The sequence below is a fragment of the Thunnus albacares genome, chromosome 12 (genome assembly GCF_914725855.1).
Source record: "Thunnus albacares chromosome 12, fThuAlb1.1, whole genome shotgun sequence".
Classification (NCBI taxonomy): Eukaryota; Metazoa; Chordata; class Actinopteri; order Scombriformes; family Scombridae; genus Thunnus; species Thunnus albacares.
The window spans coordinates 15,770,703-15,795,943 of NC_058117.1; the positions used below are offsets into that span (position 1 = coordinate 15,770,703).

The 25,241-nt window shown below is 39.9% G+C and overlaps 1 protein-coding gene and 1 long non-coding RNA gene across 2 annotated transcripts; one reads left to right on the forward strand and one right to left on the reverse strand.

Moving 5' to 3' along the window:
• Positions 1-21,879, forward strand: LOC122993241. Its single transcript, XR_006406361.1, has 4 exons — positions 1-195; positions 1,617-1,711; positions 18,414-18,472; positions 18,818-21,879. It is a non-coding gene; the product is annotated as an uncharacterized LOC122993241 (long non-coding RNA).
• On the reverse strand, positions 21,267-25,158 carry glula (glutamate-ammonia ligase (glutamine synthase) a). The gene is made up of 7 exons (XM_044367228.1): positions 25,051-25,158; positions 24,189-24,377; positions 23,922-24,083; positions 22,886-23,032; positions 22,665-22,792; positions 22,362-22,561; positions 21,267-22,268 (listed from the first exon to the last, which is right to left on the reverse strand). Exons 2-7 carry the CDS (start codon positions 24,352-24,354, stop codon positions 21,956-21,958), a joined length of 1,116 nt encoding a protein of 371 aa, XP_044223163.1. The 5' UTR covers positions 24,355-24,377; positions 25,051-25,158; the 3' UTR covers positions 21,267-21,955.
• Positions 25,159-25,241: the final 83 nt, after the last annotated feature.

Sequence of the window (25,241 nt, forward strand, 5' to 3'; positions counted from 1 at the left end):
CTTTGTGAGATGCCAGGATAACAGTGCCCGGTGTCAGTGTCGCTTACCCTGTGATTGGCATATGGCAGGCCATGTGACACAGCCAGCATGACGGTGAGATCAGCGTAATCAAGAGGCCATGAAGAGACACTGCATTCACACAACCAGGCAATGAATTGCTCCTGCCTTTTCATCTTCAGATCTGCAGTTTCTCTGGTGATTAATGCAACGTTAGAAGGCATACAGCTTGACAGTATCATAAAATTTGATTTGACATAATGCATGTAATGATGAGAAAGGGATTCACGCATCTGCTATATCAGAGCTTTATCCTCTTGTTCTGTGCAAAGAAGTAGTTAGAACAAAGAGATTGCTGAGCAGATCAATGTAGGAGGATTATATTTATTTTCCTTCGGTTGACTTTACTGGGAAACTGTGAGCTCCTTGCACAGGACAACAGGACTCAAGTGGCCATAGAGGAGAGGAGTGTGCACAAGGAGTTGTGGAAGAAGAAGAGCACTTGTTCTATTTTCGAATTTCCTCAGAGGGCTAATTATCCACTAGCTTTTATTACACAGTGAATGGGGAAGCAGTATTGACCTCGACATACTCAGTCTAATAATAAAGCTTACATATTGATCCGGTGCTGGAACGCTTAGTGCTGCAGATTTCAGTCATATCTGTGCGGGACTGTTTCTTCCATAAACCGGGATTTGAACACGTAATTTTCTGGTTCTACCATGCCGCCTGTGCTCTACCTGGTTCAGTGTCTGCCGGTGCAGAGAGTACAGTCAAAGAGGCTTATAGCCATCCGCTCTAATGAGGCTTTGCACACTCCAGGCCCCCCCGTCAAGAACAATGACCCAGCTGTGTGTGGCCCTTTTTCTCCGTGCTAACATCTGAGTGAACTTTGTTGTCGTTGAACATACAGAAAGCTCTGTGAACGGGTCAGTGAGTCCTCAGCCGTTTATATAGATTTCGTAGATTTTTGTCACAGATGAAACACGGCTGCATGTTATTTATTGCACAGGCTGCACCAGGAACACAGCGTACTCAGGTGTTTCCCAGGCTGTTCGTCAAAGATAAAGCAGAACAAAACTTGCATAACGTTTTGGGACACAATAATAGAAAAACAGGCCTTGTGTATTCAGATTTTCTCTTCTCTGTTGCACATTGCGGCATATACAGAGTGATTACAGTACATTTCAGATCACCAGGCCAGTGTGCCTGAGTGGGAGGCTTCTTATGTTTGAAGTTTGAAAGAGGCTTTAACCACTCATCTAATAATGGAGCCATTGAGATCCGATGGGGCTTTTGCACAAACTGAACTCACTATGAATAAACAAGCCCCTCTTACATAAACAGCTAGCAAGGCCAGCTCTAATTATCATACAGCCACAAACAATCGGCTTCCAACTTGAATTTCATGGTGTCAGAATTGGTTTGGACTTTGTCTTATGATGGGTTTGGACATTCGGTGATATCACTCCTTCACGGTCTGATTGAGTCATAAAATCAGTTGTAAGTTGTAAACTATAAGTCTGCAAAGAAGTACACGCTACTTCACTGTATGCTTTTCATCCAGTATTAAAAAGCAATAATAGGATTAAAAAGTATTTGCATTTCCGATTTCACAGGGTTGCAAGGCACACACGTACCTCTTTGCACGGCTGTACAGTACAACAACCACAAGGTCGTTATTCATCAGGTCATCTGGTCATTCCTCCTGCAGGTAAGTCTGGGTAAAGTTCAGAAGCAAGGTTATCAATTAGGTTTCCTAATCTATCGCAGCTGCTTTTTCATGCTGTTTATGTTAACCCCTGACCTGTCCTTGACCCCGTGACAAGTCAACCAGGGTGCACACAGTTAGCTGAGGACAAAGGTGCAACCTTTACAACAAGCTGCCTTATTTTACTCAGAAACTCAACTCAAAGATTATTGTCATTATCGATTAATCTGTCAATTTTTTTTTATTGATTGAATTGTATAGTCTAAGAAATGTTAAAAAAATACTGAAAAATTACCTTCACAAGTTCTGTGAACCCAGGGAGACATCTTCAAATGTAATTTTGTCCAACCAAACACTCTTTATATAATATATACAGTATAAACTATATTCTTTACATAAACAGTGTATGACTGTCCAATAGTCCAAAACCCAAAGATATTCAACAGACTGTTTGCTAAACTTCTACCCTGAGCTTGGCACAGCAGTCTTGTCAAGTTTTGGACCTCGTCAGTATCCATCGCTGATCTAGAGTTAGGCTACCTTCTTCAGAAGCAGACTACAACCCAACATTTTGTAACTGATCACAAGACGGAAGTGTTGCAAGTTCAGTCATTTTCCATAAAGCTTATCATCATCGTAATGTGCTCTGAATAGTAAGCTGATAATGAAAAGGAAACTGAAAATAAGACTGGCTTTACATACTTTAATTAATTAAGCCTACTGTCATGATAAAATGATTGATTGTCGAGTACAGCAAGTAAGATGATCTGTCTGTAAAACCACTGTCAAAGGTCCAAGTCCTGCCACAAAAGAAAGGTGTCATAGAGTTACTGTAAACTTTAACCTGATTGTGGCTCCTGTTCAAGAGATTTTCACTCATGTCTGTGGAGCATAAGGAGGCCATTTGTTGGCTTTGTGTTCAAGTTTTAATTAAGATGGCTCAGCTAAATGTCTCTGTCAGTGTGTGCATGTGCTGCACTGTAGCTGGGAAGACTGAATAATAGTGCCTTTAGTCTGTACTCAGTGTTGCACCCCAGGGAGGAACAATCAGATGCTTCTAGTTTGACTCGGTTCGGGTCGAGTTGGGTGATGTTACACGAACAGGCTGCTGTCTGCCAACTAAATGAATTGGGTCCATGCTGAAGGACAATTCCTATTTCATCCCGTTGTTCCTCTTGACAGCTCCTGTGCCACAATGCTCCGCTCTCCACGGATACAGTTCCCACGGTATGGTGGGCAACCTGGGACATACTGTGCGGTTAGTGGTGTAAGGGAGCACCCGTGTGTGCTTACCTGAGTGCTTGTGTAGCAGCCTAGCATGCAAGGGAGCTGATTAAAGGAGTCCCAGAGAACAATAGCACTTTTAAAAAAAAATGCTACTGTGAGAGTTCAAAGCACTGGTGAAGCTTTTATGTTAAGAAATACTTGACCCTTTCAGAGTGCGATTGTGAAAACTTTCTTTAGGGAACTAAAGTGAAAAAGAAGATGTGAAAATACCATTGTGGCATTTGTGTTTTTCCAGAAAACCGCCTCATGGTTGTATGCCACCACCGTCAAGTTGTAGTTTACACCAATGTCTGTCCAGACTCATATAATATTTGTAGTGAAGAATTTGGAGGAATTTAACAAAGGGTATTAAGTGTATTTTGTGGAGAATTAGAAGTTATCACTATATTGACATGTATGATTCCAGTGAATAATTCAGCCCTGGCTCTTCACCCATTCATCGCCAGATCGTTTTTTCAGCTACAAGTGGTAAGAAAACCTCCCTAGTCAATTGTATTTGGTAAAATATTCCTTTTGTTGTCCAGCTTGTTATTCATTGTCTTTCTGCTTGCCTCAGCTTTGTTGTTCTTGTTCTGCTGTATGTTTATTAGTTTGTAAGTTCATTGAGAGAAACAAAAAACAGAGTCAAATTCCTTGTATGTGTTCACATTTTTGGCCAAAAATAAAGCTGATTTTAATGGAGCACAAAGTTGTAACCACAACAAAAGACTACACTTCAGATGTGGATGTAGCTGCAAAGCTACAAACTCTAAAACATGGATGCTTCACACACATCTTCAACCCGGCAGCACAGAAGATCTAAACAATCACCACAGTTTCAAGGTGGAGACCAAGATTAGTGTCACCAATTCAGTATTTGAAATGTGAAATATGGTCACTATCTCCCCTTCTGTTCCTGAGTTATGGCATTGAATAATGGCCAGAAAAGTGTTTTTACAGAACATTATGATGTCACAGTGAAGCTGACCTTTGACCTTTTGGATACAAAATGTCATCACGTTAAAATTTTATCCTATTAGACATTTGGGTGAAACTTTGTGATAATTAGTATATGAATTCTTGAGTTATGGCCAAAAACGTGATTTGTGAGGTCAGAGTGACCTTGACCTTTGACCACCAAATTCTAATCAGTTCATCCATGAGTGTCACGGTGCAGGCCCATGCCCTGTAGAGAGTAAGGACCATGGATAGACATGCTGGCCCTTGGCTAACGGGTTGACCTTTTGGCTCAGTGGTTAGCGCAGTCGTCCGTGGTCTGGGAGACCACTCGCTACATTGAGTCCAAGTGGATGTCCGTGCCAAATTTGAAGAAATTCTCTCAAGGCATTCCTGAGATATGATGTCATAGGAATGGGACAGACAATCCGAAAACAATTCCTTTGGCTACGGCTGTCTCCAGCGCGGAGTCATAAAAACTGGGATGAATCAACAAACATCTACATGAAATTCTGATTAAATGTTCAGTTCCCATCTTAGTTACATAAAAGTTGACAGGACATTTTGTTCCATATGTACCAGAGAAAACTTCCACAGAAAAGATCCAGATGTATAAGCTGCAACGTATTGTTGATGTTTTCAATCAGAGCAGACAAAGGCTCAGACCTTTTTAATGTTAATAATTAAATCAAGAAAACAAATTAAATAGGAGTTGCTAAACCTTTGAAATGATTTACTTACCTTTGCTCTGTTAATGCATGAGATACTTTAGGGCCCATAATACAGTGCCATATGAATAGTATTCCTGTGCAATGGTGTCTTGAGGGTATCTATCTACAAAATCCCCTCTTCTCTGGCCACTGGAGGGCAATCCCTAGCTTCAGAGTTCACAATGGTTTCACTGGGGTTTGAGTCTTGACACCTCAAGTTGCGCACCTCAGAGGATTGATTTGAGTAGGACAAATTGTTTAAGTACTGGTTGAGAGCTGTTTTGTTAACTGAGCTCTTGGTACTTTGACGTTCCTGTTATTAGAAAACATTCCAAGTATGCCGTGCATGTTTTATGGAAAACAGGCTCTTCTCAGTAAACTAGATCACACTGGTAGAGTGAATAATACTGTCAGTGTAACACTGTTGTCATTTGGATGAGTTTCACGTGTTAGATTTTAACTAAAGATTTTTAATGTCTTCCCTGCACCATTGCTAACTCACCCACCCACATTGTGGGGAATAAGCACATTATCATGCCTGTGCTGAAAATGGGTCAGGACCGTCTCTACAGCATTCAGCCAGGCAGCACTTCGTGTGTTGAGAAGCCATTGGATGTCTTTATATTACTCTACCAAGTTGTGGTGAAATTGGCAGAGCATTTATATCTAAAATGGAAAGAATCTCCCCAGTGCCTCCATGATGTTCAGTTGTGCCAATAATGGAGGGTTTTATTCTTCTGTCTGCCCATAGACACATAAAGTTGATAGATAGTGACATGAAAATAGAGATACCATACTCATTTGACCAGTTGGTGTGATGAACAAACTCTCCACAAACTTTCATGCAAATACATTCCTGGCTTTTTTTTTTTTTTTTTTTTTTACTTGTGGAGGTCATGAGTGTGTCATTTACTGTAGAGGTTATGTTAAAATGTATCTTTTGAGTGTCATATTGGTTGTACAAGGTTTGAAATGTTCACCATCACAGAGAACAGAGGCTGTGGTCAGCTCAAATACATGACGTGTTATGTTGGATGCCGATGGCGAGGAGCTTTCATATGCAGCATGACGTGTAAGCGCTTGCGTAGGTAGGTGCCTGTCAGAGCGTCCATCTCTTACTCTGAATATTTAACTACAATAAGCATCAGAGAATCCTATTTTTTATTTTTAGTATATGTACCAGTATATTTATTATATGTTTTTGAGATGGATCTTTGAATGACTACTAGACTACTAAACAAACACTTTTGGAGGGCACTCAAACCTCAGCACAAATCTCAAATGTCTCTTACACCAAAATGTATAATTCCAGCCATTCAAATGTTAAATTATATCAATTTATTTACCCATTTATTTCATGGCAATATCTGGAAAAAAAATAAAAAAGGATTCTGGGAAATGCAAATCACGTCTAATATATGAACCTTTGTTTCTCAATACAAGGCATGTTTGCCCACCAAATGTTATGGAAAGTTTTTGAGACATCCTGGTGACTGATCAATAAACAGACAGATGCAAAAACATGACAGCCTCTGGGGGAGGTAATAAAGGGTTCAACAAGCCTTCAATCTTTCCTTTAAACCCAGAGTGAAGAAAGTTTTTGCTCCAATGATTTCATGAGGAAACTCAGTGGTGGAGGCGACTTTGGCACCACTAGACTGTTATACTCTCATTTCTGACTCAGTCTTTAACAAGTAAATGATATAAGACAAGAAAGAAAAAAATACAAAAATAGTTAATGATTGCATTATAAAACTGATAAACTGATAAGATGTCCTTATCTAAACGGTAGAGATGCACGTCCCGTCTCTGTAGCTTGTTGTTTGAGCTGGTAAAAGTCAAACATGTGTGGGAAAGATTATGGTCCGTCTACCCACCCTGTAATCTCAGTTGTTTCACCTTGCTACTGACGTAGGTTGTCTTGCTGAGACAGCTGCTCTGCCTGGCTTTTCACGGGAGTGATTATCAATGTGATATGTACTTTCTTTATTTACTTTGTAAAGACTAGCCCTGAATCTGTACAGCATGTCCAGAGGAGCCCTCAAGGTTAGTGCCACACTCGAAGACAGAAACTGTGGTGGCCAAGAGAGAGACATTAGTGGCATTGAAAGGAGTATTTCAACATTTTGTGCAATATGTTAATTTGCTTTCTCGCAGAGAGTTAGATGAGAAAATTGTCAACACTCTCATGTTTTTCCGTTAAGCATGAAGTTATAGCCAAGAGACAATTAGCTTACTTTAGCATTAACACTTGAAGCAGCAGGGAGAAACAGCTAATGTGACTCTGTCCAAAGTTAAAAAACACATCTACTAGCACCTCTAACACCTCCTGGAGTCACTGTGAGATTGCTAGGTAAACTGTAGAGACATGAGGTCACTGCACCAAGCTGTAGTCCACCAAGAAATACCATATTAGCCTGAATAAGACAACCCTGACTATAATACAACTCCTCATTTTCCAATACCTGTTTATGGAAAAATACACTTTCACAGTCTAGCAGGTAGCATTAGTCTTTTTGAGCTCCTCATCATCTGTGACAGCAGTAATTCTTGGCAGCTTGACAGCTGATTCGGTCCATTTCTGAAGTAAAGACCTCGGATTAAGGTGCTTTCTTTTCTTCATTCATTTAATTTCCTTGGTAGCAGAAAAACACGTTACACAAGTCTTCAAAAACTCCTACAGTTTAAACTGGGAAAATGAAACACTTTTAGGAACTGACTCAGACAGATGTGACGCACACAAAATTTATGGTCACATTTTATGTTATTTTGTTTATTTTTATTTTGGGAACGTTATTTCTATGAGAGGAATATTCTTATATGAGCCATAATAGTCAATTATTGTCTCTTGTTAAAACTACAAGGCTTCTTTATAATACACTTTGAGCATTTCAGGGTTGCCAATAGGAGGCAGTGTCGTTGCTTCCTCATGACCAAAATACACAAGGCAAGGACGCGGGCGACACAGCTGTCGCATCATGGCCTCAGCAGACCGCATTATAACCATTATAATCAACTGAAGCTGCTACACTGACTACAGAATCTCTATTATATCATCTCTATTTTTGCGCAGCTGGTCCATATTTGTTCTCTACACACAGCTACTAACCCTCCGACAGGTAAAAACTACATACAACTGTGTGAAAAACAAGTACAATCTGTTTAAAAATTAGAGTTTTTTTTTTTTTTTGCATTGCACATTAAAATCAATAAATCAAATCAATGTGTATCCATGATCCTGTAGTTAAAACAATCTAGTTAAATAATTCAGTAGCAGTTAATGTAGCCTACTCCTCCAAACCCCCCATAACCCACTGCATTATCACATGGCAAAACTCAATATGCATGCAGTGACAGAGACGGAGTTGGTGTAGCAGGTAGAAAACGTGATGTTTCATGTCTGTGCCTGGTGTATTTCAGCTGTCATTCTGCTGAGCAAAGCTGCACTGAACAGAAGCACCTGCTGCTTGTCTCAGTGTTTCTCCTGTTTTTACAGGGAATCTTATCTGTTTATGAGTTCTCAGTCTGAGACCTGTTACACAGACACACTATAAATAGACACTCACTAGATTAGCAATAAGGCTTCAAACAACCCGCAAGGCAACATTTTCTGCAGGAGCCAGTGTTACTCTCCATTCAAAAAGAATATCTGATGTTGTGAACACTTAGTCTTGTCTATTCCTCCTATATAAGATGACCCCCACTCTTTAAAACATCTTTTCCAGAATGAAATATTGTAGGCTACTTATATTCAGGTCAATACAGTAGTTCTCACACAAAACTCCCTGTAAAAACACAACTTGTTTTTACATTTCTGTTTGTTTACAGATTAATCAAACAAGATACAACTAGTGAGCTTTAAAAGCATTGGTAGGTGAACTGTATTTTTGAACTTTGGAGCCAGCTAGCTGTATCCCCCTGCCTCCAGTTTTTATCATAGACTGTTAAAAAAATAATGGACGTGACCACCATGACGTCACTCATTGGTTTGTGGACCAGAAGTGACCATATTTGGATGAGAGTGTGGAGCTAACCCCAATGCTAGCTGTTAGCTGCTAGCTTTGGTTAGCATGGTGCATTTCCAGTCAGTCATTATCTGTTATAATGCTGATATTCGCTAGTGAAAAACAGGCTTAAAACCTTTAAAACAAAATGTACTTAACAGAAAAAACGGAGATCTGACTTCTTATAGGGTCTTTTAGTACAACCAAACACTGAACAAGACTTTTTTTAGGTGATCAAAATGTTACAATTAACTTTAATGAACTGAAAGAGGACTTGAACCTAGTGATTGAGACCATAAACTCATTAGGAGTTTACGGTCTGGCCATTGGAGAGAATGCAGGTTTAAGTCATTTCCCTTTTCAAATCCGGAGCTACCCGCTTGGTCTTTATGCTAAGCTAGGCCAACTGCTTCCTAGCTCCAGCTGCATACTTAACACACAAACACAGGAATGTTATTGAACTTCTCATCAAACTCACAACAGGAAGTGTATCCCCCAAAATGTCAAATTATTTATTTAAAACAAACAAGCAAAATACAAACAAATCAAGAGATACATTCATCAATTTGACAAAATAAATGAGTCATGAAAAATAGTGCTGCAAATACAGAAAACATAAGCAAACAAAGAAATTCTGCAAGTCACATAAAACAACCAAACTAAAGCTGGATTTGGACACAAGAGGTTAAAAGGAATCCCATACCTGCAGCGTAGGTTTAGATTTTTAGTTCAGCATCAGATTTCACCCTTTGATAGCATTCCCACAACACAAGTTGGATGTATTGTGCGTCATCGGCCATGTCCTGCTTTAATTATATTTCTCACAGTAACTTTATTACAACTCACATTGTTAAAATGTAGCTTCAGAGTGTCTTTTCCACGCACAACGCTCACTCCCTAAACACATGCTTTGACGCATGTTTTTCGGCTTCAAAGAGCACTAGACACGCATCTGTCCAATCACTGGTCTCTCAGCCGCCTGCTGCACCCCCACTGCTTTATGACCTCCCTAAAACCTCTGCCCTCCACCCCAGTGATCCTATTACTCTGAACAGGTTGCAGACGGACGCCAAGAACACAGCCTTATGGGAGTATACGTCATTCCCGTCTGGTGTGCATCATTCTGTTTTGATTACTGACCATGGATTAGAGTAAAACTGATTTGCCATGATGACAATCCTTTGAGTGCGACGACACAGCAGTTTTTATTCTTTGCTCCTACTTCGCTCATTTACCCTACTTGTTGTTGTGCCTCGGGAAAGGCTGGCAGTCGTGTGTGTGTTGGATGTACTGAGGAAAATAAAGGATTTGCTGGGATTAGGCCCTTGCAACAGACTAATGGCAGTAGGAAACTTGCTGTGGCACCATCAGATACATGATCAGCCTTTAATCTTGCAGGAGCTCAAGGGGGTGTGGGGGGTTGGAAAGGGCACTGCTTTCGTGTAATCATTTTTAAATCTCTGGGTTAGAGAGAGGCCTCAAGTGTTTAGTCGAGCGATTTATCTGCTGTTGTCGTCATATTTACATTCTCAGAGAATACTGACTTCTTTCATTTAAGTAAGCAATGAGACAAATAGAGTGCAGGCAGATTGCAAGAGTCCCACAAAAGACGCAGAAACTTGCATGACTGCATCGGCATGCCACAGTGCTCATGAGTGTGTGTGTGTGCGTGTGTGTTTTTGTGTGGATTCAGCTTTTGTCTGTCTGAGATGGCTCGCTAACCCTGACCCGCTGTTGGCAATTATGCAACAGCAACCAGTATGTTTCTGTGATTTGGATCAGCACTTGATGGGAACAAAGATTAGAGACAGAAGCAGGTTTATTTTCACGACAACATGGATAGTGTCAGAGTCAGAGTAAGAGTAAGAATAAGCATGAGAAATTAAAAAAAAAAAAAAGAGTAAAATAATCTCAAATTAATGAAAATAATGATAAATGTAAAATAAATACATTTAAAGAAAACAATTTTATTTTTCTTTTCTGCATAAAAGGCTGTTAATACATGTAAAAATGCACATACACACACATACATACAGTCTATATCAATTAAATACAAAATACAAGAATAAGTCCAACAATTTCTCATTTGTGGTTGTACGATTATTACTATAAATTCTGTGAAAAGTGGATAAGATGAAGTTGTGGTTTTGATTTGTCTAAGGGAAAAAAACATATTGCATCTGCAAAAAGATGAGGAACTCACAAGGGACAGATTGACACAAGACGTCTGTCTACAGTCATGCTCATGACTCTGTGAGGCTTTTTCTGCTAATGTCAGCATGCTAACATCCTCACAATGACAATTCACTATCTAAATTTGGCTTATCAGCATGGTAACATTTGCCTATAAGCTCTAAACGTAAGTAAAGCTCAAAAGTCAGGGGATCATCAACATTATCACAATTCATCCTGTGTGGAACATGAATGTTTATACCAAATTTCACGACAATCCATCCAATACTTGTTCTGACCAACGTTATTAAGATTCATCCTCTGAGAATCATGACGGTTTATATTAAGTTTCATGGCAATCCACCCAATACTTGTTGAGACAACCTCTGAAAATGTCACTCTCATGGTAGCACTAGATGAAAAGTCAGGGGATCACCGATTTCAGTACGCTTCATCCTTTGAAGACCATGAATGTCTGTGTCACATTTTCATGGGAATTCATCCACTGATTGTTGAGATATTTCAGTCTGGACCAAAGTGGTGAACTGACCAACCAATCGACATTGCCATAGAGCCACGTTGCCATAGAGCCATGTGGCTAGCATAGCTGAAATATGTTATTTTCTCTGAGTTAACAAAGCTGGCCTGTGTAAGTAAAAGTGGTGGAGTGCCCTTATAAAATTGAAGGCGTAAACTGTGCCAGATGGGAATTGCGGGTTGAATTTAGACATAAACACATGCTGACAAAAGCCAAAACACAGAAAAGATAAGACAAATACACAGACAAAGTAGTTACTAGAATATGTTGCTTTCACAACATAATCGTTATGTAATCATCAAATTATAACTGACATTTGAGCTTCGCTTTCATGCCATCTCACACACGAGCAATTACAGAACGGTTGACATTTTTTTTTGCGTTATGTAAACATGAATGGCAGAGGACATGACAATTATGTGAATAGGTGCAAAATCCAGCAACTTTACACAGAGGGTTGGTGTGTTGTATATGCCTAATCATGTGTGTAAAATCTGCTCATGTGTTGTAGTATACACACACACACACACACACATAGAGGCCATACATCCTGGAGATTACGTAACGCCAGTGTAGGTCACCAGTACTCACTGAACGCAGGTGCAGAACATGATTCGAAATATCTCTGTTTATTTCTGTAATCGTTACTTCAGATTTAATTTTATCGCCTATTTACACCACAGTGTTATCTGAGATTTGGACCCTCAGTCTTCACACTGTAAGATGTCCTCAGATCACTTGTGTTTGTCAGCCCTTATTGAGCTGGTTGGTGTGACTCAGGCCTGATGTCCTCTCCTGAATATCCGCCCCAGCATGACTAACGAGGGATAAACCATGTACTAACCCATCCTCTTTCATGGCTTTCACTTCTCTGCTTGCTCAATTGCTCCAGTTTATGTTTAACAAAAGCAAGAAACTTTATAGCAGTTTGTATGTGTAAAAGGTGTTACATTATGAGGGGTAAGATTTACCTAATCTCAGGGGTGTGTCCCTGAATAAACAATTGTAGAACATAACTGAGTACATTTAAATACAAGTTTGAATACTTGTACTCATTTTTGCAAGTTTATACTCCTACTTTAGTAAATTTCAGAGGTAAATATTGTTTGTTTTACTCCCATACATTTATACAACACATATGGTCATCTTAAAAAGATATATCTGATGTGTTATTGTGGATTAAAACCACCCAGAATTATAAAAACTAGTTAAAACTGACTCATGTCTTTGCTGCTAAGAAAATATATACTTTTATGCAAATGAAAGTTCACATGCAATGGAGTATTTTTACATTCTGGTGCTATATTTTTAATTTCACTTATTTAAAAGATATGAATACTTCTTCTTCTTCTTCTTAAAGATAAAATTGATAATAACTTTTAACAAATAACAAAGTGCTCAAACTTCAATAAGAGGACACAGTAAAAACTAAATGAGTTACAGTACACTGTACATGACAATAAGGTCATAAAATCAGTGCGGAAATAAAATATGATTTATATGGTGAAGGGAAGGAACGGCAGGAAAATGAATGAAGACCGAACTTAATTATAAGCCAGACTTAACAATATGTTTTAATATTTTCCTCAAAAGCTTGAAGTTGTATCTTCAGAATACAGATAATTATAAGCTCTTTTTTTGCAAGTGACCAGCTACTTTGATGGACCTTTAACAGTACAAAGTCACATCATCTACGTCTGTGCCTCACCCACTCAGCTGGGAATCTTACGCAACAGTACCTGCCATATCTGCATCTTAAAGCCAAAGCAAATAAAATCAAGATTAAAATTATTATGATATATAATCTCTGCTGCTTTCTGTCTAACTGTTCTGCAGCTTATCAAACACTCAGGTCAGGACATGTAACAATGTTGAACGATGAAGAAACACTTTGATATTGCAGCATCTTAACGAGTGTACAGTGGTTTGTAATTACAACCCAGTGTGATAAGGCTTTAATGCAGCCAGAGACATGTGTGGCATTAGTATATGCATGTTTCATGCGTGCTTGAAGGGAGGTGAAAAACAGGTCAACATGAATCCTGGAAGAATAAGCATTCCCTTTGTTACGCCTATAAACAATAGTGAGAGGTGCTCAATGGAGAATTGACAAACAGGCTTCTCCTGTCTTAGCTGGTCAGGACTAGAAGCACATGGATGGATGAACAAAGAAAGACAAAGCATTTGTGTTTTTACTCTCGGTCCCACGGCCATTCTCTGGACTTTAGGAAGTGCCTGTTTACCATAACCAACAATGGACTTTACCTACGTTGTTCGCCTTATGCAGAATTTAGGCCTGTCTTACTATCCTGAGGACATGCAGTGTGCTGTTTGTGTAGTGGAGCGTAAGTGGACGAAAGGGGAGTGGGTGGTAGGGTTACAGTTGTATCCGGTGTCGTTGATCATCTGCATACAAGAAAGCTTTTTCAACTATAGATTATAATTTCTTAAGCAGTATCAGCTCCTCAACAAGAGTCACATTCTTTGTATTTGTTGGATCACAGGTTTTCTTGTTGCTATGGTAACTTTATCGTTTTTATTTCCTCATAAAGCGTGAACAAGTGCCAGAAATCAAGGAAGTACTGCAGAAGTTGCACAAGTATGAGTCAACTCTGTATTCATCCACAGTAGATTCAGATTAGTATTTTTGTCACTGTAGTTGCGTCTACATGTAATGTTAACAACCCCTCGGCTGCAGCACTTTAGGGTGAAGACATCTAACTTTTGATGAGATCACAAACACTAAAATTGTGTCTGATATTGCTGCCTATTTAGTATTTAGTTTACTGTCACTGTCCACCATTTTATTTGTTTTTCTGTACTGTAATTTTACGTACTTGGTCTATTTTGTCACACAACATCAATTCCATGTCTGTCTGAGTTCTTCTTATCCGAACTGAGGGTCTAAGGATAGAGGATACTGTATGCTGTACAGATTGTAAAACTAATCTGTGATGTAAATAAAAATGGACTAAACTTGACTATTTGAGTGTCCGAATTTCGAGAAATTTATCCACCGTATATTGCCCTCAACAATTCCAAGAAAGAAATGAAAATTGATGGCACTGACTCAAATGTCTGCTGACAATCCCACAATACAATGACTGTAATGTGACAAAACCTGTCAGTGTTGACGCAAAATGATCATGATTCAAAAAAATAACAATGTACTGCAGATTCACTGTTGAGTGATTATTATATAACACATGGTTAAGTTAGTAGTTCATGAGGGAGTGATTGTGGACACAATGCTCAACAAGTAGACTATTTGTCGATTATTAGACATTATAATCCATAACAATGTCTTTAATAAAATTCAGCAAATCTTAACTTATCCTTCCCCATCTCATTCCTTCTTCTTCTACTAGAAAGCACTACCATGTACTGGTACCACATGTATAAAATTATATATTTATTGTATTATTGAGCGTATGGTCAGTATTCTACTGATACTGATATCACAGGATCAGACTCTTGTGTTGTTTTGTTTTGTGTTTTTGTGTTTATTTATATCATGTTCCTGACTGCTGCAGTGACCCAAATTCTCTAAAGGCTTTTGGTTTTGACGGATAAAAACCACGTGAAACAAATTAGTTTTGACAAGTCGAAAAGAGTCGGTTTAGAAAACATGTTAGGAGGCAAAGCAGAGCCAGCAAGAGAGTACAGCTTTGATATCCTGTCATCACATCAAATGCATTGACTAGTCTGTATGAGCTGTGTGTACTTGGGATACAAATGTAGTCACTTCCAACACTGATAGTTTTGATGGAAGCTGCAGTTGAGGACTTGGTGTGTTGAACTGCTGTTAAACATGAACAGGTGTAAGTCAGGAAAGATCTCTGACTGACCAGACACAAACTTGTTTGGCCTGTGGAAGTTTGGATTTAGGAAATACTGTACACTATAAGCACTGCGGAAACCAAAGAAACCATCAAAGAAATGGTGAACAGTGGAACTGGAAAGTGAAGGTTTTCCCTGTGGAAGTTGTACTCAAGTTTACTCAAGCATTTCTCCTCAGGGCTGAAAATATAAACCCTGTTTTTTTTTTTGACATGGGCAGTATTTTCCCACCTTTTTCTATCATACAAGGAATTTTGCCCAAAATGTTGTCAAATATTTCCCTTGAGCCACTTACCTTTTGCTTACCTGGCTCTTTTTTAGCATATAGTCATGACATGATACCTTTTCTTATTTGCACAATAGCGCACGCTGACATCCAGGATCAGCCACGCAGAAAAGAGTAAACGAGTAACTGCAAAAGCAAACACAAGCGTCACGTAAAAAGCACAAGTAGAAACATTATTATTTGCTTCTTAAGACCATTTTTATTTGCTTACGTGTCTCATTATAGAGAATATCGCTGGGCCAAATCAGATTCAGGTCAGTTTAAGTTAAACACCATATGACATCTGAGGAAGCTGAAATGAAAAGCCACGTGTCTTAAAGCCAAGTCCAAAGTGTGGAAATCTGCTTTAAGACAAATATAGAATTTATGTCCATGCATCAAATGATTCTTTATTGCAGATTTTATTGGTTCCCTCTGACATGTGATGGAATGATATAATGAAGTTTTACTCCTTGTAATATTCAAAGTCACTTCATCTGCCTCACAGACTCACTGCCAGGTCAATGGTGTTACCACATCAGCATATTACTGTACCCGCAGCAACATCCTCTCCTCAGTTATTGTTGTTTTTCTGCTAAGTAGGCTTTTTGTTCCAGTGGAGTCAGTAGCCCCCTCTCTCCTCCTCTCTGATTGTCTGTACAAAGTGTTTTGTGTCAAGCAAGAAGAAACGAGTGAGTTTTACATAACACACAAGGTGCTGAGTATGTTACCTGACTGCTGGTGTGAGGTCATCCAACTTTTAATTTACAAAAGGTGTGTACAGCTGTGACTCATGCTGGGAGTGGGTGTGAGGGAGGGTGTTTCTGGTGTGTAGGAATTTATGGATGACTCATTGTAAGGTGCCGCTGTTCATTAAGTGTCTGTTTGCAGATGTGTCCACTCAGGTCTGCGGTTGACCTGAAACTTTGACCTCTTAATGGGTCAGTGTTTAAAGCAAACAGCTGCCATGTGAAAAGTATCATGCAGCACAGATATGACTTCTTTGTAGTGCTGAAAACTCCAAAGTGCTATTTATATTATGCTCAAAGATGAATGCAGTAGGATTATATTTGTATGTATTAATGTGCATGATCCATTGCTTTTATATAATTTTTTTTTGCCTATAAAACAAATTGAAGTCATTACATTGTTTTTTAAAAACTACACATAAACTTTTGATTACATGTGATCAGGTTTCAGTCATAATGTCTCTGAATCTTTCAATAACTTAGCAACCACATTCAAAATTTGCAAAATTCTCTGCATGTGCAATTACATATAAACATTTGTATTTAATTTTGCATGTTTTAGTGTTCGCAACATCCCCCTTTGGCCCCTGTCGTGTGTGCATATTCTGTTCTTTACTGTTTACTGCTGCAGCGACAGAATGTACCCACATAAAGCAAAAAAGGTTTATATTATATGAAAAAGTTAACTTGACAAACTAACTGGTTAAACATGAGGACAAAGTGTACAAACTCTCATCATCTTTTAATTTCCGTCAGGCCATTGTATGCCTTGTTACGATAGGGAAAATTAGATGGAAAGTGGACTTGAAGGGTTACGCGGGTCAGCCATTGTTTTGTGTGTTAAAGAAAGGACAACCCCTGCAGATAAATCAGCAAGAGGCTTTTTGGGGGGAAGGGAGAGCTGCAAAGAGTACTGGCATCTGGCCATTCCCTCTGCCAACTATTCAAGCCATGAAAGTGAGGACTGTTTGAATGGTGAAACTGAGGAGAACAGTTTGTGAGCTAAAATGTTAAAGATACACTTAGTTCATTATAAATTCACCACTAGTTTTCCTCCAAGGAGTAGCTCACAAAAGTTCATGGCCGAGCCTTGGAGCTACAATTCAGAACAAACAGGTTTTAAGTATTACAGGATGCTTGTACAAAAGAAATGTTTACTCAAGTGCAAAGAATTAAAATGTAGATTCTGCACAGCAGTCCAAGTAGGTCAAGTGTGACTGTAGAAGAACATGCATGGCACGGCCTTTTACTGCCGGCAGGTTATAAGCTTTAAATCTGGAAATTGGTTTATAAATAACTGAACAGATGTCTGTGCTAATTCCATATTTACGGTGTTCTTATTTCCGAAAGCAGCTATTTCAGACAGTGAGTCAAACTTTCCTTCCTTTTCTGTTTATTTCACCTTTATTTGAAAAACCACACACACATTTAGCTGCAAATTATCTGTTCTGACTATCTGCTGTGTGCAAGAGACAAAGGCAGACTAACTGTGTCTCTGCTGCAGCAGCACACTCAAATCTGTGTCACTGTGTCATACATAATGGTGTAGCCAATCACGGCGCAGGTAAGCATGAAGGGGATATAGCATCTGCCCAATCGTAACTGGAGTGCTCAGCCAATCAGGATGCTTCTTGTCAGGCCACAGCATCTGTCTGTGTGGAAAATACCAAACCGTTTAAATGTGTGGTGGATGTAAACATGCGGCAGCTTGTTATTCTCTGCAACCTCTGCAGACAGGGTTGTGTCAGCACATGTGTTTCCCAGAGTTAATGTGAGCACGTGGGATCAGCTTCCCCTTGTGCGTAAATGCATGTGAGAGTGAGTTTTTGTGTACATGTGTGGGAGCGGGTTCTGCAAGAAAGGTCATTTATTCTCAGAAAGCAAGATTCGGTCACAGACGAAAACACATTTTCACATAATCAGCAACATTTTTTGTCACTTTTGTTATATCCAAATATCCAAAACTCCTTCAGATACACACAGAAATTCCTCCAGTTGTTGTCTTTTTTTCTTTAATAGGATTATACATGCGTCTTGCCAAAACATGAGCCATATACTGACATTTCCTCTCCTTCTCTTGATGTTCCCTCTGCAGAATTTTGCACAAATCAATAAGCTACTGTCTTCTTCTTCTTTTTCTAAATTTCGGCATTCCTTCATCCCTTCCTGCCTCTAATGCATTCCTCTCTTCTTGCACATTGCAGAATGAAGAGCCACTACTGGTTTGAACTAGTATGATGTGTTACACAACAACACAATCCAAGTGAGGAGAATTTTCAGTGTACATGCACTGAAGAAAAGCTTTAAAAATAATGGATGCTTACTACACGTGCTGTTTTTCCCTGCAGCTCCACATGCTATTTTATATTAGATTGAAGAAATTTAAGTCAGTAATTGTTAATTATATGTAAAAATATATGAACTTGGACTGCCTTCTGCCTCAGTGTGATTACATGCTAACTGACAAGCATCTTAAATCTGTGTTTGGCCAGGGGGGCTATTGTGCGGTTCCATTTATAAGACCCCATTTCATGTTTATTTTTTTCTCTCCTTACATAACATGGATGTGGTCCCCCCCCCCCATGACTGTTTCTCCCGCTCTGCACAGGAACCACCACGATCCAGCCTGTACATTCCGGTGGTTGTCATAGCAACAAGGCAGCATCCCTCTCTCCATCCTTTGTCCAGTGTCTCCCCATCGTTTGAGCTTCCCAGACGGAAAGGCGGTGTGGATTCTGCATGCAAATCGAACCCCTAATTGAGCCTCGGAGCGATGTGGTAAACTCCCCCCATTCTGCAATGGCGTTAAAACACTCAGATGTTAAATGAGACAAAGAGGAAAACAGATGAATACAAGAGATCCATACAGTTTTGTGTAAAATAACAATAAAAGAAACACAGTCAGAGGAAGTGATTGGGCTTAATGACATGTGCTTCCCGTAAAATGTTGAAATTTGGTAATGTTTTGACTATCCACGTGTCCAAAGGGATGTAAAAAAAAAACAGGTGGGATGAGTGGGCGGGTTGGAGAAAAGAACATGGTGTCCCCGTTTGCCTCTGGGAACGTAGAGAGTTTTACGAGGAATGCAGAAATGGACAGTGTGTCGTGTTTGGGCCAGTTTTTTCCACCCTGTAATTGTTTGTGGCAGTTAGCGATCAGGGTTTCTGGGTTTAGGTTTACGTCATCTTTGTTAGGGGTCCCAGTTTGGTTCTGTTTTTGTTTGCATGGGTGCATGTGTGTAGGAGGAAATTTAACACTGCATTTCCTTGCATGCGTTATCAAGCTGAAGTGAACAACAGCTTCTGTGTGGATTTAGGCAGAAATTGTTTCAGAAAAACTGGAATATTCCAGATTAGCTTCATCATAATTATTAACCACAGTATGTTACAGTTATATTTAATCTTTAAAAAGAAAGTTAACTCATGACACCTTTCTAGTTGTTTTTCCAAACTTTGCATCCTGTCCAACATCCAATGCAAACTCTTGGAAATGTGCAAAGGCATGCAGAAAAACAAAGTTTAAAGGGGCGGAGAGGTTTCAGATTTGGGAGGAAAAAAACAACACAAAAACAAAGTTAGAGTACATTTGTTGGCTTCAGGCCAGCCGACATACCCTGAAACAGGACTAAACCTGCCTTCGACTTTTATGATTGGTTAACTTGTTTCTGGCGAAGCCAATCAGTGAGCTGACTAACGCTCTGTTGTGAGGGCAGATGGGATGTAGGGGAAAGGTCTCAAAGCAAACTTTTTGTTGCCCTTCCCCCGACATGTGGGAGACAACACCAGAAGTAAATGTTTATGTCCCGTGAAGTGAGGATGACGTGTACTTTTTGTGAACTGTGGTTGAAAAGTCTTCCTGTTCTCTTTGTTGGAGAACAAAATTCCCTCACAGAGTTCAAATCTGTGAAGCTCTGACTCCAGATTCAGCTTTAAGTAAGATACATTTATGTTGTTTTTAAAAGGCTGCAAAGCTTGGTCACAATCATTGATGCAAATATGAGGTATGAGGAGATGTTTACAAGCTTCTTTAAGTTACACTTTGCCTGTATTTTGACGATTGGAGCTAGAAATGCTTGACTAATTGCATCTAAAACTGACTCTAAATCTAGAACTACCATACAGCTGTTTCTCAGCAGTGTTACCTTTAATGTCCTCAAACAACCCAAATCTAGCTTTTTCTAACATGTTGTTTGTTGGTTAACTACAGGATCCAGACAAGATCACTACTTCTCAGCCACAACAAACTCGGGTTCAATGAAGTTGTTTATGACAAAGCACTTCTGGGAATATTGGCCTCGGGCTGCAGTGAGGGAGTATAATGACTGTCTCGTGAGTACACTAGTTTCCAGTTCCTTCGCACAGGATCCTTGAAAAAAAAACAAAAAACAGCCAGAACAAAGCCGCTGTTGAGCTCCTGCCAAGATATCAGCCAGACTGAAACATCAGAAGGTTTGGTAAAAGAAGGCACAGCCAGAGAGCATTTACTAGGGTTACCTTTAGGAGCACTTCATTTTACTGTGAGGTTTTTAATGTTTACTGGTTATAGTAAAATGCTGTCAACAGCTGTCTGAGCAGCTTTTAAAGAGGAAAGCAGTCTGGAAATCAGCCTCTCTTCTTCCTGCAGCCAACTAGAGATGGATATTTTCTATTTATGAATTCATTATGGTGTTAACAAGTTGGCTAAATTGTGAGAAATTAGTGCCAGAGTTGAATTTTATGGGATGTCTGCCTTATAATTATCAATTAATTTGTTGAAAAAGCGTTGAGCTCCAGACTCCTGTGTAGATCTGTGAATCATCTGTTCCACGCTAAACTCACAAATTAAGCCTTTGCAGCTGAAGATGAAGTGCCGTGACATCCTATTACCTTGACAAAGCAATCATTCGACCTTTTGGGAAAATGCTGAAAGTTTAAGGAGAAGATCAATACCGCTCATCAAGCTAAGTGTGGTAGCAATCTTCTCATCTAACACTCGACAAGAAAGCGATTATGTGCATTTTCCCCCAAATGTCGAACTATTCCTTCAAAGTCTTGAAGTCAAGAGTCTGACAGCAATGTTGTGATAAAAATAAAAGTTTTAAGTGTATCAATAAAAAACACCAGGTTCAGTAAACGTGATGTTTTACCAAATCAGGTGCATTACAATATCGCAGTTAACAAAAGGATAAAACTCCTTGAGGAAATCTACAAATGGCATTATGGACAGATCCACCACATTTTTAACAACATACATCTGGGCACAGACATCTACAAAGCGTACCATACAAGTTGACCCAGTGACATCAAACGTTGCCATTTAAAAATAGACACTTCATAAAATCAGAGAATTAGTAACATTGAAGACTGGATAGTTGAAAAGGCAGGTCAACATATTAGCAATACATGAACTAAGATTTATTAAGTTACACATGCTGTCCAGCCTTAGCAGCTCTACGCTTCAGTGTCCATGTGCTTTAGTTCATTTTTAGTCACCAGACATAAAAGGGAAAGATATGACATGGGCTATAAAACAGTGTTACAAAAGCCAATCCCTTCTAAAGACGAGGGGAAGACAGACCCTGCCATTACCAGCTTATAACTACCAAGGATATGATTATACCTTGTCATGTTTAAGTTGACCAGCCAACTTTAATCCATTAAAAATGCAGGTTAAATCATCTCAATGGGAGAGAAAAAAAATACAGTACTAGTTAAAAGAAAAGATAAAGTCAGGAGGGCAGTAGGAGTCAGTCCATGAGTTGTGGATTTAGTAATCCGCAGGTTCATCCCCCTCCTCGTTCAGCAAACAGGTGCGGATCAGGGCCTCGGTCACACCGTACGGGTCGCAGTTGGCTGATGGACGGCGATCCTCGAAGTAGCCTTTCTTCTCCTGGCCGACATTGCGGGGAATGCGGATGCTGGCGCCGCGGTTGGCCACACCTGCGGAGAATTCGTGGATGTTTGAGGTTTCGTGGTGGCCGGTGAGACGGCGGGCGTTGTCGAGCCCCCCTTTGGGATCGTAGGCACGAATGTGATAGCTGTGCCTCTTTCCAAGCTTCTCAATGGCGTCCTCAATGGATCTGAAAGCAGAAATTTTCCGTTAGAGATTCCTGCAAAACACGACATTATGGCAGAGCTGTCAAATCAATCCTGTGACAGGTTTTGAAACTCACTTTAATCCACCATCTTCCCTCATCTCCTTTGTGCTGAAGTTTGTATGGCAGCCAGCACCGTTCCAGTTACCAGGGATTGGCTTGGGGTCAAATGAGGCGACCACACCGAAGTCTTCACAGACACGGTGCAGAATGAAGCGTGCCACCCAGAGATGATCACCCATGTTGATCCCTTCACAAGGTCCAACCTGGAACTCCCACTGAACACAAAAAGATTCAAGATTATTATGAATTACATTTTTAAGTGGCCCTTAAACCATGAAGATGTGTGCAAACTACAAACATGATTAGTTTCTTTTTTACCTGAGCAGGCATCACTTCTGCATTTGTGCCACAAATCTGGACTCCAGCATACAGACAAGCTCTGTAATGGGCCTCCACTATATCTCTGCCATAGGCTTTGTCTGCTCCCACACCACAGTAGTATGGACCTGCAAACAGGCAGATTGTTAAACAAACCATCCACATATAAACGCCCGAAAAACACATTTACACTAAAACTAAACTCTTGAGAAGCTGCTTACCTTGTGGTCCGGGGAAACCGTTAGATGGCCAGCCAAAAGGATGTCCGTCAGTGCCCAGAATTGTGTACTCCTGCTCCATGCCGAACCAGGGATGCTGCTCCTCTACCATCTTCATAATTGCACTGCATGTGATTCGAAGGTTGGTTTCTGCAGAGAGAAACATTCAGATTAGAAGACCAACTAACACCAGTACAGTCAAATATGGTACAGGGGCCAGTTTTGCAAATCTCCTGAAGCATGTTCATAGTAAAAATGCAAATTATACACAATTTCTAAATAGATTTTCCCAGTAGTTTGGTTTCCATCATCATTTTGGGTTCCAGAGCAATGAGAGTGACTTTCTCCTCCAAAACAAAATAGGCCAGAGAAACTGTAGAGTTAAATCTGCCAGTTTCCTCTGTTTCCTGTGTTTGTTTTGCAATAATCTGTGGTCATTTTACTAAATTAAGGACTACTTCACTGCTATGTCTATCACTTCTAGATCTACAGCACCTGCATCAGTGTGCATGCACATGAGACAGAACAAGTGTGTGTAAATAAGTGTATTTGTCTCTGTATGTCACATGTATGTGTGTATTCATAACTGTGAATTTCAACTGTGTTGCTACAATACAAATGTAACACATCCAGGGTTAAATTGCTGATAAGACATCTGCATGATCTGCTCAAAGTTTGGAAAGTGGCTCATTTTCAGGCTTCATGCTCTCTCATTTCAAAATGTAAACTAAAAACTGGCAACTAGAGTCTTCCTCTTGATTCAGGTTTTGGGTTTCATTCCCTTCTTTTATACAAAGATTATGTCCCGCCCACATTGCACTGACTGACCAATCAAGTAATTTGCTTCTCTTTAAGGTGGACCTAAAGTTACTGTGGTTTTAAAATGTGTACATTTTGCTGGTATATTTTTTTTATTTAACAGTGGTCAACTGATTATTATTGACATTATGTCACTATAATTGATTATTATGACATTATTGAGTATTACTCCGTTCACTACAGCTCAAATTTTACTACAGATTCTGAGCCTCTTTGTTACCTGCAGGCTTGCGGTTGTACTTCAACACTTCACACAGGACCAGCTTGTTGGGGTCTTTACGGAACGGGTCACGGAACATGGCAGCAGGAACCAGATACATGTCGCTGTTGGACCCCTCAGACTGGTAGGTACTGGAGCCATCGAAGTTCCACTCAGGCAGATCTACACAAGCAGGAAGAAAACCGTTATATTATAATACATGATTGAACATTATCTTTAAGGACATTTTTAGTAGTCAGAGACTTTAGGAGGATTCAGGAGGCTTACCTTCGATGCTCTTGGGCTCAGAATCCAGCGTCCTTGTTTTGCACCGCAGCCCTTCTCCGGTTCCATCAATCCAAATATACATAGCTTGGACTTTTTCCCCCTGAGGGAGCTCCATGTACTGCTGCTTGACAGTTTTACTCAAGCTGGCGCTGGCGGACGTGGCCATCTTTATTTCCTACTATAACACACCTGAGAACAAGGAGAGAGGAGAGAGAGAGAGAGATCAGGTATGAGACCGCGTTGCGCTCTGGATCATATGTTGCGTAACCAGAGGTTTGGAGAGGGGGGCGCAAAAAAACAAAAAACAGCACTATTGTTTCTTCTTCCAGAAAGGAGAAAGGGATGAAAAACAAGCTGAAAATGTAAAAGATGGCACATTTCCAGTTTTTTCTCCTCTCTCAATGCTGGAAGGAAAAGAAAAAAGCCACTTTCCACCGCCTGTGCATGAGCAAATAAAAACAAAAAACAACTTATTTAACGCCGCCAGCTCACAAAGGATGACTAACGGGCAAAACCCACATTACAGGGAAACCAGACACTTGAGCCGAAAAACGGATCTCTACACTACATCCTGTTGGCAAGAGCCTGTTGTCGTAGTCATGGTGACAATAGTTGAGAGTGAAGCAATATTACATCATAGGTTTCCTCGTTGAGCTCCATCACCTTAATACTTACAACTAAAAGCTTGTAGACGCACATAACCAAACTTGTAAACACATTCAACCTCAATTTGAAGGCACCGAGGCGAGATATACACACACATTAAGTAACAGTTCATTGAAGTCTGAAACAATGAAAAGTCTGGCACAATAAACAGAAGCTGCAGAGCTCCTCCCCACCATGAAAATATAAAAGAAATTACCTGGAGAAACGAGGAAATTGAAATAAAAACTAAAGGACTGACAGGTCCAGTGTCTTGTGGTGTGATGTCTCGCTAGTAACTCTCTCATTCTCCGGTACCGAAGCTCCGGGTCCGGCCACATTTATAAGAGCAGGAACTGGGACGTCGCGTCTATGATTGGTCAGAGAGACGGCCGTGTTTTTACTCCAAGG

What these genes read in the sequence shown, in the direction of transcription:
- glula (XM_044367228.1), bottom strand. Translation starts at nt 24,354, where the DNA reads ATGGCCACGTCCGCCAGCGCCAGCTTGAGTAAAACTGTCAAGCAGCAG. An exon ending in GTACAACCGCAAGCCTGCAG is followed by an intron (nt 23,033 to 23,921) that starts GTAACAAAGAGG and finishes TTCTCTCTGCAG; the next exon opens with AAACCAACCTTCGAATCACA. An exon ending in CGGTTTCCCCGGACCACAAG is followed by an intron (nt 22,793 to 22,885) that starts GTAAGCAGCTTC and finishes GCCTGTTTGCAG; the next exon opens with GTCCATACTACTGTGGTGTG.